The sequence below is a fragment of the Cervus canadensis genome, chromosome 23 (assembly GCF_019320065.1).
Source record: "Cervus canadensis isolate Bull #8, Minnesota chromosome 23, ASM1932006v1, whole genome shotgun sequence".
Taxonomy (NCBI): domain Eukaryota; kingdom Metazoa; phylum Chordata; class Mammalia; order Artiodactyla; family Cervidae; genus Cervus; species Cervus canadensis.
Window position 1 is genome coordinate 50006325 of NC_057408.1, and position 16374 is coordinate 50022698.

Consider the following 16374-nt stretch of genomic DNA (forward strand, 5'->3'; position numbering starts at 1 on the left):
GTGCTTTTTAAATTTTTTAAAAATTTATTTACTTTTGGCTGCACTGGGTCTTGGTTGCTGCTCAGTGGCTTTCTCCAGTTGCAGAAGAGCTTCTCGTTGCAGTGGCTTTTCTTGTGTGGAGCATGGGCTCTAGATCACAGGCTCAGTGGTTGTGGCACACAGGCATAGTTGCCCCACTGCATGTGGGATCTTGCCAGACCAGGCAAGATTGAACCCATGTCCCCTGCATTGGCAGGCAGATTCTTAACCACTGGACCACTAAGGAAGTCCTATAAAAGTCCTTGATCTGGGCCACTAACCTTTTCCTCCCTTGTCTTGATTCCACCCATTCTTTAAGGTCTACTCTGAATCTCATTGGCCCATTGTGCTAAGCTTTCCCTGATGATCCAATTCCATATCAACAGACCCTGTATCTGAATGGCAATAAAATCAGCCTCTACAAATTGCCTCCCTCTTTCCAAGGTATATCACATCATCATTGCGGTTAATCCCTAGGACTGTTATTTCACACATGAAAAAAATCAAGGCCCAGAGATGTCCAGTAACTTCCTTAGAGTCACACGGCTTATAAGAGACTAAGTGGGATGCCAGGCCAGGCGATCTAACTCCAACATCCATGTTTACTCTTTAATTCCACTTTGCCTCTCATTGAGTATTTCCTTTTCCTAAATATGGTTTCTTCCAAGAAAAATCCCTTGAGAAGAATTGTGTCTTTTTTCTTGTTAAGAAGACCAACTCATGGTCTGCTAGCCTTTTTATTTTTAATATTTATTTTTTATGGCCGGGTTGGGTCTTAGTTGTGGCATGTGGGCTCTACGTTGCAGCACACAGGCTTCTCTCTAGTTGCATTGCATGGGCTCTAGAACATGTGGGCTCTGTAGTTTGTGGCACACAGGCTCCCTAGTTGAGTTGCGTGGGCTCATTTGCTCCACAGCACATGTGATCTTAGCTCCCTGACCAGGGATTGAACCTGAGTCCCTGGTGTTAGAAGGCAGATTCTTAACCACTGGACCACCAGGGAAGTCCCAGGACTATGTCTTCTTTATCTTTCCTTTATACTCATCATTCTTAGAGGTCTACCAAGTACTTGTCATGTTTGGGGCAAACATGGACGTGGAGGATCCAGAGATATCGCTCATGACCCGGCCTTGGGGACAAGAAAGAATAGAGTGCAGAGGTCCTGCCTGGTGCTCAGGAGGACGTCTACCAGTTTGACTGTAGGAAACACAACCCTTCATTGGTATCTGGGACTGCCCAGTAATACCAGGTACTCTCCCCTGGGATCTAATAAAGACATGTCTACCTTGAACACTATCAGGTTTCATTACAAAATACTGTCTGGTGGGAGGGTGTTATCCTTGATTCTTGCAACATCTACACAGTGTGGTCTGATGCTCATTTGAAAGCCTGCTTACCCAGCTGTAATGCTACCTTGCAGAAGTGAGCAGCAAGGCAGACATCTGTGACTAGGGATGTTGTATTAGAGGAGGTTCTTACTGAGAAAGATTCAGATGTCTGTCTTTCTTCTTTATCTAAAATCCCTTAAGGTAGCATCCTGCTGGGCAGGACCACAGACTAGGATTTTCCTGTTCAGGAAATGGTCCAGAGAAAAAAACAGCCCACTGAACTGAGAAGGTGGCTTCTGCCTGGATGATAAATAATCCAGGACAGAGTGTGCAGCAAGCCGTAACCGTCCAAGAATGGGCTTTCTGTAAGGTGGCTGACATGCTGCACGGTCACCACTACTGTACTGACCTGTCTGGGTGACTCAGCAATCCTCTGACTTGTTCAGCAAATTCTCTGGAAGGAACTTAAGTTATATCCTAACTTGTATCCGCATAAGTGACATAAAAAGAGAACTAAAGAACAGTTGGGACTTCCCTGGTGGCTCAGATGAAAAAGAGTCCACCTGCAATGCAGGAGATCTGGGTTCGATCCCTGGGTAGGGAAGATCCCCTGGAGAAGAGAATGGCAACCCACTCCAGTATTCTTGCCTGGAGAATTCCATATACAGAGGTGCCTGCCGGGCCACAGTCCATAGGGTCGCAAAGAGTCAGACATGACTGAGCAACTAACACACACACACACACACACACACACAGAACAGTTTTGAAAAAAACGCTATGGAGATGACTTTGCAAACTCTGATAAATAATGGAGTTTCTATTTTATTTCCTTCCAACTTCTCCTTCAGAGAAACCTCTTCCTTCACTGAATATTTTTTGTTTCTTCCTTTTTTTTTTTTTTAAAGTGGAGAGAGTTTCTCCAGACTTCAAAGGGATGTGTGTGAAGGGAGAACTTATCTTTCTGCCTCTTATCATGTTGGGTCACCAGAATCTTATCAATAAGAAAGAGGAATCACTGTTCAAAGTAAAGAGAAAACACATCTGGAAAATATCAGTATTTGAGTTCATCAAGGCTGTGTTTAAAGACAAAAACTGCATGTTGTATTATCTTCTTTTTGTCAGTAGAAGCCTGAGGGATGGGGGCCTTGGAGTAGAGAAAGAGGAATAAGAACATGGTCTTGCCTCTAACTTGTCTCACCCCCTCAAACTCATCCCCCTTTATCCCGGTGCGATACACCCAGAGCAGGCCAAGTGATCTTTGGGATTTTAAGCTTTCAGGTAGGGTCCTGAGTTACAGCAATTGCCTTAGAGGTCACTGGGTATCGACTGATTGCCTTTATAGAAGTCAGTCATAATTTACAATTCAACCATCCCTCTATCTTCTCATTAATTCACTCAGTAAACTTTATTGGGTCCCAGTTATGTACTATGAGCCACATGCTAGTAGGAGATTTAATAAATAAAAGATAGCTTCTTGTCTTCTTGGAGCTTACAGTTTGGGTGGTGGGACAGACCCAATGGCCATAGTGATATAGTGCAACAGGGACTAGAGTGAGAAATGATGCCATGGGGACCAGCAGGTGGGCACCCAACTCAGCTTACAGGGACATCTCGCAGGACACGTGTCTGAGGGGGACATGAAAGGAAAGAAGGAGGAGAAAGTCATGAGAAAAAGGTGGAGAAGAGGGAAAATGTGTTCCAGGCAAATGGACCCACACATGCAGGCCAGAGCCGAGAAGGCCTTTCCACGCTCATAAAAGCAGAGGAAATATCTGTACTTTAAAAACAAACAAACCCCCTTCCTTCGGATCTATTTGTATAACTAAAGATTCTAGACTTTTTTTTTCAGAAGTAAAAATGACAAATACCACATAGAGGTATTTCTTCAAACCTTTCTCATCTCTGTTTACTTTCGTGACATCACATAGTGCCGAGCCTTAAGGATACCGGTTAAATGACAGTTTGATTTCAAGCCTCTTCTTTATCTGAGTTCACTAGGAAAAGTTGTGGAGAAGTGAGTAATGACCTCAATAATCCAGTAAAGGAAGACAGCCAGGCTGAATTACCTAGGACATAAAACACCCTCCTTTTCCCCATTAGGTTTCCTCCCCCTCATCCCCCTGTCCAGCCTTCACCATGATTTAATAGCCTTTCTTAACACTTGCTCTGTTAATCCTGGGTGAGATTAACTCATTGCAACTGGATAAAATGGCCTGGTAATTTTCCATATTTCCACTGCCCAAGTTCATCAGTCAACACACTATGGAAACACACACAATTTTCCATGGAAAGAGGTTTAGAAGTGGACTCCATAAGCCTTGATTATATTATTTTTAATATGTTTTGCTGTTCTCATGGCTAGAACTGTAAAAATGCAGTTATGAAGAAGCAAGGAAGAGAGTCCTTTGGACTGCAAGGAGATCAAACCAGTCAATCCTAAAGGAAATCAACCCTGACTATTCATTGGAAGGATTGATGCTGAAGCTGAAGCTCCAATACTTTGGCCACCTGATGCAAAGAGCCAACTCACTGGAAAAGACCCTGACGCTGGGAAAGATTGAAGGCAAAAGGAGAAGGGGGAGGCAGAGGATGAGATGGTTAGATGGCATCATCGACTCAACAGACATAAGTTTGAGCAAACTCTGGGAGATAGTGAAGGACAGGGGAGCCTGGCGTGCTGTAGTCCATGGGGTTGCAAAGAGTTCAACACAACTTAGCAACTAAACAACAAGAAGGAAGAGAGAGATTTAGCCACTCTACTGGGCCCAACCTCAGAACAGGTGGCTCCGTTATATCATCTTTGCTCATCCCAAGCACCTCGAAGAATGGCACCATTACTGTCATTTTACAGGTAAAAATTCAGTAAAACACTAAGAGGTTACAATTCATACCCAGGTTACACAGCCACACAAGGACTCAGCGTAATTCCTGGCACGTCAACGAGCACTTAATAAACACTAGCAATTGCTCTTCAAATGGTGGACTCAAGAACTGAACAGGGACCATTCTCATTCCAGTACATTGTGGTCTCAGGAAACCACTAACTCCTGGGAGAACAGTGGGGGGAGTTACAAGTTGGAGGGAATTCACTTTGTCCCCAGGTCAAATTGATGGGGCAGGGAACAGAGATGGGAATGTGTGGAATTCTCCACTGTTAACCTGTCAGGGTGAAGATGAGCAGACCCCATGTCTGCCTCTCTCACTGAAACCAGACGACACGTCTGTTTCACGTGTCTCTGTGAGGCTTCCATGGCTGTTTTCTATAAAAGGGTTTACATAGTTTGTGATTCTGAATCAGGACACCTTCACCTGTGGTGTCTGGAATGCCCATGGGGGTGGGGAGAACCAACCCACTTTATCTGTAAGTCTGGGGGATTTAGGCAAAAATCCTGCACCAATCTTAAACCAGACATGTTCAAAGAATGTCTGATAAGCCATAAAGCACAGCTGAGACAGTGGTACCATCTCTGTGGTTCACGTCTATAGCGCTGTGTTTTTCTGGAGCTAGATAAACAACAGTGACCACAGTAAATGTGCTAAAGAGAAAAAAAGGGAATTATAAGGCCAGTCCTCGGGTGACGTAAGCCATGTCTCTGGAGGTCTTATCCTCTGTCAACAGAGTTTTCCTGTGTGCTGACTCCAGGGTTTTTGTGGGGCCTCTTAGAGATAAGATGAAAAAAGGCAGAGGAAGAGGGAGTATCTGGAAATAAGTAGGAAAAAGCAACAAAGAGGGAAGAAAATTACAACTCATAAAAGGACCATGATTATGGTTGAAATGACTCAAGAGGAATTGCTCCTTCTCTCCTTTCGGATTCCACAGCTATAAGAAGCTCAAGACATAAAGATGGAGCTTCAGAGGTTTAAGTTTTGCATCTGAATTGTATTCATGAACTACTTCAAGCCTGCAAATGTACTTGTGTTTTCAGGTGTAAATGAATGAAGGGAAACTTGCTTTTTAGAAGGAAAAAGGAAGCAGTACTTACCTTTGTATCCCAAAATGGCTACTGTGATGGTAAGCAAGGCACACAAAATGTATAATAATATGATAGAAAGCTTCAGTGCCCAGTTATTTTTACATTTGGTACATTGTGTTCCTTCCTGAATACCTGTAAGAAAAGGCAAATCTTAACAACAGTAACCAAAAACACCATTTCAGAAGTAAACTTTTGCATTTTGGCTTAAATACTATAAGAATATAGTTTTCACATATGCCTTTCTATAGGTTGAGTGGTATTTTAAAATTAAACATACTCACTCCTTGAGCAACACATTTAACACAACTTAAATATTGCCATTGTGTTATTATAAACATATTTAATGACTTGAAAATAGCACAGACCTTTGTTTCATAGAACAGTTTCCAAATCACATTCCATTATGATAAGATCTCTATATGACAAAAGACTTAAAACACCCAAATCTACCTGTTTGAACCATTGTTGGACCAACAGTAATTCAAACACAACTAAGCAAAAAAAAAAAAGTGACTTTTCCCTTGACATTTGTTTCAGTGGTATGCTTGAGTTAATTCCTACTGCTTTCAAGAGTCACTTGTCAAATTTGTAGGAATTTGGGGAGCTGGTTGTTAAATTGTTGGCAGCTTGAAATCAACCCTGGAGGGACTATTTATACCATGGAAATTTGCAAACACTATACATGATGCCCTCACACATCCCAAATTGGTTTACCAGCATGCCACTGGCTATAATGTACTATATAACTTAATAATGTGCTATAATTTACCTTAGCAGAAAATATAGGTAATTTTAGGATTAAAATGTTCAATATATAGCCACTTTTGTACATTACACATATGCAGAAAACAGACAGCGACCCTTATTTAAGTTATCACAGTGATATGAATAACAACTAGGGAACAACCAGAAAAACCAGACATTTCTGATGAGAAGAGGTAAATTTTTATTGCTCACAGTTGAACTGTTTGAAAAACACTCTAAGTGGTAAACCACCATCACTTCTGCAAGGGACTCCAGAAACTAATGCATAAAAAGGGAACTTGCCATAGTTTTATTAGAAACACAGAAGACAAAGGCTCTGGACACTTTAATGAGAAAATCACATTGTAAGGCATGTCGGGAGAGTCCTCCTTGCCCTGACTGGTTTTCCTATGTGCATCTCACTAATAGCGTCCCCCAGGAGCAATAGCACATAAAGGACTGATCTCCTAGAATTGTGCTCAATAACTTTTGATGGATAAATTGTGAAGATTAAGCCACAGCCGAAGTTCCTACCCTTTGGTTTGTAATTTTACGCCTAGTGCCCTTCTACAGTGAAAAGAGTCCTTCAGCTGTGTTTAATGCAAAATGATGAGAGAAACAGCATAGAACAATGCCTCAAATTTAACTTCCAGGGTTTAACCAATCCCTCCAGTGTTCTGGGTTATACGCCCAAGGGGAGGGGGTTCAAGCACTCTGTTCCATGGCTTAGAGCAGTGATTCATGGCTTAGAGCAGTGTTTCTTTAATTTTCTTATTTCCATCCCTCAATACTACCACCATCCCATCCCACTGGATTCACTTGAAGGGCTCGTTAAAACACAGCCTTTCTAATTCAGGAAGTCTGAGAAGGTGCCTGAGAATCTGAATTTCCAACAAGTTCCCAGGGGCTGCGATGCTGCAGGTCTGGCCGCCGTGCATTAGAACAGTGCTTCTCAAAAAGTGCTCACAAATTACGTTGAAATGCAGATCTGATTCAGTAGGTCTAAGGCAGGAGCTAAGACTCTGCATTTCTAACTAGGTCTAGGAGATGCTTCACTGGAGGAACACATTTTGAGGTGCTAAGGTTTGTTTTAGGAGATGGTCGTGCTGGATCAACCTTTGGTTAACCAGTCCCTTGAAGGTGAACCTGTAAAGTCGGACTCATTGATCAAACAGACCTAGAGTTAACCAGCTTCTCAGTATCGTGTTTTTCTCGCTTCTTTTTCTCCTTTCCTTTCCATCCTCCTTCTTCCATTGCCACCTGGATGTTTCACTGCCCCCTCCTGTGTCCAAAACTGACATCGGTACCAGTCCTGCCAAACCAGATCTCCAACTTCCACCCAACTTACTTATTTCCATCCCTAAATACTACCACCAACCCAATCCTTCAGGTACTCACACTCAGACATCTTGAAGTCTTCTCTTAAAATTATTCTCTAACTCAATCAATGTTTTTAATCTTCCTACATATATTTTTGTCATGATCATCTCATCTACAGTTTATTGATGTTCACTTACTGGCAACCTGTCCCAGTATTCTTGCCTGGAGAATCCCATGGACAGAGGAGCCTGGTGGGCTACAGTCCATGGGGTCACAAAGAGTTAGACATAACTGAGCAACTAACACTTTCACTTTACTGCCTACATGGTGCCAGACTCTGATCTAGGGACTTCACATAACCACCCTTCAAGCAGAGAGCAAGAGCTGAAATGACATCCCACAGACATCATAGCTAGGATTTAAACCGGGGTCTGTCTGACTCCAAACGCCATGATATCTCCCCTACATCATGGTTCCAGTGTCTCTCTGCTTAAGCTTTCCTATCCATTTCCACAGCCCCAGTCCCTAGTGTGAGATCTTCTTATCTCAATGGAAGATTCCTCTTCCATTCCCACTGGAATCCAGCCTCACCCTGTAACAAAACACTGCTGACCTCATGAAGGTGCCAGAAAGAAAAAAAAAAAAAGAAAACTTTCAACGGTTCACTCTTAACTAAAGGATGAACACACACAAACATGTTCATCTGCTCTTAAACTCTCTGTAATCTTGAGAGTTTAAAATGAAACAAAGTCCCCTTATACCCAGGCTTCCCAGGCGGCACTCGTGGTAAAGAACGTGCCTGCCAATGCAGGAGATGTAAGAGATGTGGGTTCGATCCCTAGGTCAAGAAGATTCCCTAGAGAAGGGCATGGCAACCCACTCCATTATTCTTGCCTGGAGAATCCCATGGACAGTGGAGCATGGCAGGCTACAGTCCATAGGGTCCCAAAAAGTTGGACACAACTGAAATGACAGCACGCATGCAGAGTGAAAATATTTTTGGAATTGGGAGGGAAGAAGAACAGGTAGAAGGAAATCAACCCTGAATATTCATCAGAGGGACTGATGCTGAAGCTGATGCTCTAATACTTTAGCTACCTGATGCAGAGAGCTAACTTATTGGAAAAGACCCTGATGCTGGGAAAGATTGAAGGCAGAAGGAGAAGAGGGTGAAAGAGGATGAGATAGTTGGATGGCAACACCTATTCAATGGCCATGAACTCTCGCAGACTCCAGGAGATGGTGAGGGACAGGGAAGCCTGTCGTACTGCAGGCCATGGGGTTGTGAAGAATCAGACATGACTTGGCGACTGAACAACAGGTAGACCCACAGACTTGCTGAATCTCATGTTCAGAAAACAGTTAACACGCTTTGGTGGCAACTGTAAAACACAGGAGGAGAGTAGATCCCAGGCTGCTGTGGAAAGACTAGATGACACTTTTATGGCTGATGTGAGGTTTCATTCCTTTTGGGTTTTAGGACCCTGGGCGGGGGTGGGGGTGGGGTGGTCGGGGGTGAACTCTTCACATCTCTCCAGGGCTATTTCTTACATTCCATTAGAAGAGCCTCAGAAGATTTGGTCAGAGGGGAGATGACAGTAGATAATAGAATCTGGGGCTAGAGGGTTGCCTAGAGGTCGCCTGGTCAAGCATCGTCCTGTTACTGATGGGGAGAGTGAGGCCAGGTAAAGCAGAATCAGAAAGAATGCATCCTGATTCCTGGTGCAGGGGCCCTTCCCTCCCCTGACTGCCATGCCAGCCGGTGCTGGGTTTATCCCTGGACATCTTGGTCTGACAGCTCTGCTCCCAGACAGCTGTCACTGGCCCACACGCCGAAGAGCAGGGTCACTTCCTTGTGACATGCATTTCTCCTTGCTGACTCTATCAGCATTTAATCAACATCAGATGGCACCTCCCATCCCATTTGACACACTTTCTCTGTCTTGTTTTTTCTCCCTCCCAAGACTTATTTTTCATAAGAATTCTGTTTTATCTTTCCCTATCTGCCCTCCGCTGGGAGGACATCTGGCCAAACATACGGATGCCTACTACAAAGAGACCCTGCTGGCTCACGGAGCTGGGGGACCCCCTCCTCCTTGGACCTAGATGGTCACAGAAAACATTCAAGAGAGCTATCCCCCTGTTACCAGCCTTTGTAGTGTTTGTTTTCTTAGCATTACTTTCCAGAGATGGGGGACTTGATTCCCACTGCGAGGGGCGGGTAGGAAGGGCAGGGAAGGGATGGAGGCGAGCTGCAGAGAAGAGATTCTAGCTCAGGAAGTGAAACCTGTGTGCCCCTCACCACCGAGAGCCAGCTGATCACAGCCTGGCCCAAACAGCACATCTGCAATTCAGCAGCCCACAGACAGAATGTGTCTGCAGGATCCGTGCCCTCCCACAGGCTACCCGCCTTGCTCTAGCCCCACTGAACTCGATTCTAGGCTCCTGTTCTGAATGCATCTTCCAGTATCCAAGGCTGTATTATACAAAAAACACTGGGGAAGCCAAAGGAAGTCAGAATCCCTCTGGCTAACTCCTTGGGTATTCTGTGGAAGTTCAGAATAGACTGACAATTTGATCCCCAGTCCACAAACTCCAAGTTCCCTGATTCACCCTTGTTTCCAACAACACATTTGTTTAAAGTAAGAAGATGGGGGTTGATGGGGCCGCCAACCAGGAGGTGGTTAGCTGGTTGGAGAGAATACATTGAAACGCTGTGGGAATGATGGTGCAGAAGGCCAGAAAAATTCACCAGCAAAGAGAATTTCTTTCTGCTGTGGTTCTCCATAAAGAGCCCTCCCAAGTTCTGTGGTCCCAGCCCCAATCCAGTCTGTTTTTCTAATCTTTTTGGAAAACAAGAGTCTCTTTCCCTATCATATTTTTCGACCATCACCAAAGGAGGGCTCTCTGTTAACACGGATGCGTACTGATCAGCAAGTGGCCTTCCTTGCTACATGAAGGCTGGTGCCGTGGGCGAGTGTAGGGCACTTCCCAGCTGTCTTAATTACCATAGTGTCCAGAGCTCAGTGGTGTTGCCATAAAGATCATGTTACCACAGAGAAGCTTCAGAAAGCTGGTAGACGGCAAATTCAGAAAACCACAGGTTTTGATCTGAGTTTGTTTTTTTTTTTTTTTTGATCTGAGTTTTGTAGTAAGCTTTTCATGTGGTTTTTTTATAGTTATTAATCTACTGCCTGGTGGCATATATTCCCATAAGCCCATGAGAATGATTTGGCCCTAACAGTAAAACTGATGATTCAAATTCATCCCTATGATTAAAATGCCCTGAAAAGCAACAAAACAGTAAGAGTGAACATTCTAGTTAGTTACTTGGATGTTGGGCAATATCGGTAGAATAGAAGTTAAGTCCATAAAACATTTTATCCCATGAATAATTAGTTTTTCCTTATTATAAAGACTATTTACTAAATGATGGGATATGGATTTAGCTAGCATTTTTTAAAAAATTATTAATGAGTATTTAGTTTCCAAAATACAAATCCCTGATGACCTTACTAGGGGCTTCCCTGGTGGCTCAGATGGTAAAGAATCCTCCTGCAATGCAGACCTGGATTCGACACTGGGTTGGGAAGATCTCCTAGAGAGGGGAATGGCAACCCCCACCAGTATTCTTGCCTGGAAAATTCCATGGACAGAGTCTGGTGGGCTACAGTCCATGGGGTTGCAAAGAGAAGAAATGACTGAGCAAGCACATAGACACCTTACTATGCCAAGTTTCTTACACAATTCAGGGAATCATGATAACAGGAGGACAAGAATTAAAAACAAAATCACTTTCTGGGCAAAAGAAGTAAAAAGCCTCGCCACATCTCTATATTCATAAAGATGTATTCAAATCAGAAAAATAATTTAGAAGAGTTTTATGAATTTGAAATCTTCAGCATTCATCCTGAGCTTATATTAATATTCTACACATTTACTAAATGTATAGTTTCTTTCATTAACATTTTTCATGTATATGCATGGGGTTTCCCCATTGATTCAGCAGTAAAGAATCCCCCTGCAATGTAGGAGGCACAAGAGATGCTGGTTCGAACCCTGGGTCGGAAAGATCCCTTGGAGGAGGAAGTGGCTACCCACTCCAGTATTCTTAGTTGGAAAATCCCGTGGACAGAGGAGCCTGGTGGGCTATGGTTCATGGGATTGTAAAGAGCCGGATGTGACTGAAGTGACTGAGCACGCATATATGTATATAAAGGGCAGCCAGTTCTGTTTTGGTTTTAATGTAAAAGTTATGCTTGCATTATTTGTTTAAAATTTATAATGTATACCTTGTCTGCTAAAAAAAGAATTGTTAAAGCCAAAAGCCAGATAATGATGCCACTCAGAACATACAATGTCTGCCAGGATGTATAGTGTCTCAAAAGAATGCCATTACTTTCTCCTTGTAGTTTTATAATAAGAAATCCTTTATTATATGAACTGTAAACAAATGCCTTCAGTTCTGAGGAGAGGAATCCTCACCCCGGGGGGCAGTTCATCCATCACGTCTCTTACATCTGCCCCTCGCCCTGGCCACTTCCTCCTGGCCCTCTTCCTATTCATTTCATTCTATGGGCATGGAGTTTATTGTCAACCCTCCTAATGATACACTTCAGCAGCCCTGACTACTTCATTATCAGCCCCACCAAACAATGTCCTTCTGTGATCAGGCATTCAATCTTTTAATTAAAAGGACGCATGAAAATTCGGCTCCAGCTTGGGCCATTAGACCCTGCTGTATAATTGAGCTGGATGCTTGAACTGCACAGGTATTTGGAGGAAAGCCACGAGATATTTGCTTAGTGGATGAGAGTTTGCTCTTGCAGCAAACGTGAAGAGGAATTGCTAAGGATGGTGGCCAGTCTAGAGAACCTGATGTGTGCCACGTACCCCTGCCCAGCCACTTTGTTGTTGAATCGTGTCCGACTCTGTGACCCCATGGACTGTAGCCTGCCAGGCTCCTCTGTCCATGGGACTCTCCAGGCAAGAATACTGGAGTGGGTTGCCATTTCCTCCTACAGGGGATCTTCTTGATCCCTGGATCGAACCCTCAGCTCCTGCATTGGGAGGCAGATTCTTTTACCACTGAGCCACCAGGGAAGCCACACCCTTTAATAACCTTGCCAAGTAGGACTTCTGACCCCAATTTATAGATTTTTAGGGAAGTGGGGGTCAGTGAGGTTGAGTACCTAAGCCAGTGAGTGGCTGAGCTGGGAGCTAAACCCAAATGATCACAGGTTTCTCCTCCAAGGTTGCTGACTTCCAGAGGTGAAAGCAGAACAAAGCCAAGTGAAGTATGCCTAAAGAGAGAAATCAGAGGAGGCAAACAGGTTACACTGTGGGGTGTTCTGTTGAAACCCAGGGCTATAGAAACATCCTTTCAAGTGCTGAGAGATGAGCCTTTCTCAGAAATGAAGAAACAGGGAATGAGATGGTTGGATGGCATCACCGACTCAATAGACATGAGTCTGAGCAAACTCTGGGAGATAGTGAAGGACAGGAAGCCTGGCATGCTGCAGTCCATGGGGTCACAAAGAGTCGGACACAACTTAGCGACTGAACAGCAACAACAAAAATGAGCAGGAAAACTTTTCTCCAACAAGTTAACCATTACAGGCCTAAGGTTTCTACAGACTGTAATTTCTCTTCCTATTCTGTGGTGACATACTTGAGCAGAAAGTTTATTCCACTCTAAATAAATCCTCATCATCTCTTGGAGGGGTCAGGACTGGCTTGGAGGTTTGGCTGGTAAGGTCTGTTGGCCCCTCAGAGGAATCGTCCCCCAATGGTGGTGAAATTTCTGGAATGGAGTGGCCTGGGAAGAGAAGATAATTTTATTTTATTTTTTAAATATCTTTATTTATCTATTTGTCTGTCCTGGGCCTTAGTTGCAGCACATAGGATCTTTAGTTATAGCATGCAGCATGTTCAGTCAACTCTTAGCTGTGGCATATGGAATCTAGTTCCCCGACCAGGGATCGAACCTGGGTCCCCTACATTGGGAGCACAGAGTCTTAGCCACTGGATCACCAGGGAAGTCCCTGAGAAGGTAGATTTATACTCAGTAATTTCAAGGTAAACTATGAGGCATGCAGAGCCTTGAGCTTGAAACCAAAACAAGTTGGCTGCCTCTGTTGAGTTTTCTTCTGAAGTTCTAGTTCACTGAAATAGAAGCCTTAAAAGTCAATGGCTAACCCATCTATGGACCCAAATAGTTGCTGGTGGTTCAAGGCGGCAGGAGTTGGGTGAGATACGTTAGTGGAAAGGAAGGAAGTGAAATAAGCCTTTATTAAGTGGTAATAAAAAGTTAATGTATCAAGGGGGTTTCCCTGGTGGCTCCGTGGTAAAGAATCTGCCTGCCAATGCAGGAGACACAGGTTCAATCCCTGGTCCAGGAAGGTGCCACATGCTGTGGAGCAACTAAGCTTGTGTGCCACAAGCACTGAGCATGTGCTCTGAAGCCTGGGAGCCGCAACTACTGAAGCCCGTGCGCCCTACAGCCTGCGCTCCACAACAAGAGAGGCCCGCGCACCACAGTGAAGACTAGCCACCACTCATTGCAACTAGAGAAAAGCCTGCAAAGCAATGAAGACCCTGCACAGCCAAAAAATAAAATAAATACAATGATTAAAAAATTAATATATAGTCTCTTAACCCCCTCCTTTGGAAAAAACCTACTTGGAGTACTTCAGAAAAATCCAATTCTTTTTACAAATACCAGCTTGACCCCGTGGCTCAGAAATCCACTGCCACACTAACGGCTCCAGGTGGTTCGGAGTAGATCTTAAGATGCTCACTGCTAGCATCCTCTGACCATGCAGGTCCTCAGAACTTCACAGTCCAGAGGAGGTCAGTGGTTGACTCAGCCAGCATCCATCTTACTAGTGGGGGAATTGCAGCCCAGTGAACTTGACCGCCCTCCCAGGCTGGCCCTGGCTTCAAGACTCAGGTCTCTGAATTCTCCGCCTAAGTTCTTTAAATCCCAAAACACAGCCCACCATACTTCTTTCTTACTATATTGTATTTATTCAAGAAAAAAGGATGCAGCATCTAGTCTGTACCACACACTGGATATCATGGTGAACAAAACAGATGACAATCTCTGTCCTTATAGAACTTACACGAGAGTGGGAGGATATTTTAACAACACGGCTGTTGTTGTTTAGTTGCTAAATCGTGTCTGACTCTTTTGTGACCCCATGGACCGTAGTCCACCAGGCTCCTCTGTCCATGGGATTTCCCAGGCAAGAATACTGGAGTGGGCTGCCATTTCCTTCACCAGGGAAAGCAAGAAATGGACAGAGGGCGTGTGGACAGCAGGTGGACGGCAGCGGAAGCAGGTGGTCAGAGAAGGCTTCGGGGAGGAAGATCTGAGCACGAGCTGGAAGGAGCATGGGGTGTCTGGGCTGGGTGCTCACAGCGCGCCCTCAGGGTCTGCCTGTTTCCTTTCCACATCCTAAGATTGGCCCTCCTTCTCCCTGGAACACTCTTCTCTTACCAAATGCCTTCTTTTAAAGAAAACGTTCCTCACAAGTTTCCTCCTGGATGAATCCTCTCCTAGTAAGCCTCCCTCAAGCCCTGAACCCCCTCGGTTCTTCTGAAAGTCACATGATGTAAATCTATTAGGTTCATTCGTGTGGTTTTCAAATAATTCAAATGCCATCACCTTGGCTACCACCCTGGTGTGTGTGTGTGTTAGTTGCTGAGTCGAATCCGGCTCTTTGCGACCCCATGGACTGTAGCCCACGAGCCTCATCTGTCTATGGAATTTTCCAGGCAAGAATACTGGAGTGGATTGCCATGTCCTCCTCCAGGGGATCTTCCCCACCCAGGGATAGAGCCCGGGTCTCTCACCTTGCAGGCAGATTCCGGTGGTCTGAACCAGCAGGGAAGCCCACCACCCTGGCAGGGGAATGCAATTGTTCTGGAGGGCTGCTTTTGCATTTCTCTGAACAAACCAAATGCCTCCTGTACCCCCTACACGCCCTGCAGGTTCACAAACATAAGCCTGGAGCATAGAGCCCACCATGGACACACGTGCTGTCACCCCTCAGCCGGCCCCAGTCTCACTTGACTGGCAATAGCGCCACGTACAAGGCTTTCACAACCTTCTCCCCCACTTTGTGGCCAGCTTCCTGCGTGACAAGGAACACGCCGAGCTCGGTGTCCCAGAGGCCAGGGTGTAGACATCCTGGGAAAGGCATTCAGTTAAGGGTCAAAATACAGACACACAGGACACCTTCCAACCAAATAAGCAGGAACCCTGGGCTCCAGAGCAAGCATTTTCTTTTCACCCCTGGAGGGGAGGGCAGTGCAGTGGGATTTACTAACTAAAGAAATGCAAATCTATACACCCTTCTGGGTTGCAAGGCTGTGTCTGGCATCCCTCAGCTCTCACAGAACTAAACCCGCCAGAACAGAGGTGAGAAAGCAAACTCACAGCCCAACACTTGCCTTGAGCATGCTTGCTTTTACAGTGTCATTTGGGGGCAGCTGAGCTGAGCGGGTAAGCCTCATTTAATGATAGGGTGTTCGTTGTTTATCACTGAAGCAGTGTTGGGGCATGTGGAAATTATGCTTCAGAGCAGGTGCTGGAAAAAAATAAAAAAGACAATCCATGTTTCTCTCACAGACCTACTTGATTCTTTTTTTCAAACCAACAAAACGACTGCTTTGATGAAGAAGAAAAAAAAAAAAAAGGACCTCGGTGTTGGTGAAAATACCAATCAGCCTGACACACACTCTTCATTTCTGTGTGAATATGTGTTTTCCACTTCCTTCAAGTGAAGACGAGAGCTGAGGACACCTGAATTAAGGGAAAAGTGAGCCAAGACAGACAGACAGATTTTTACTGTCGGCATTTTAAAGGAATTATCTGTTCTGTGAGGAAGGCAATCTCTGTTCAGAACCTTGAAGAGAAGTTGATCGATTCGAAATGACCCAGATGCAGGGGGACGGGGGAAAACTGGTGAAAAATAAGTAATGAG

The 16374-nt window shown here is 44.6% G+C and overlaps 1 protein-coding gene across 1 annotated transcript in view; it reads right to left on the minus strand.

Annotated features, from left to right (window-relative positions):
• Positions 1-16374, minus strand: part of COLEC12 (collectin subfamily member 12) — a 179948-nt gene that overhangs the window by 35708 nt on the left and 127866 nt on the right. Inside the window, exon 3 of the mRNA XM_043443901.1 lies at positions 5330-5452. Within this exon, the coding sequence (XP_043299836.1) occupies positions 5330-5452 (123 nt within the window). The remainder of the gene's footprint in view (positions 1-5329; positions 5453-16374) is intronic.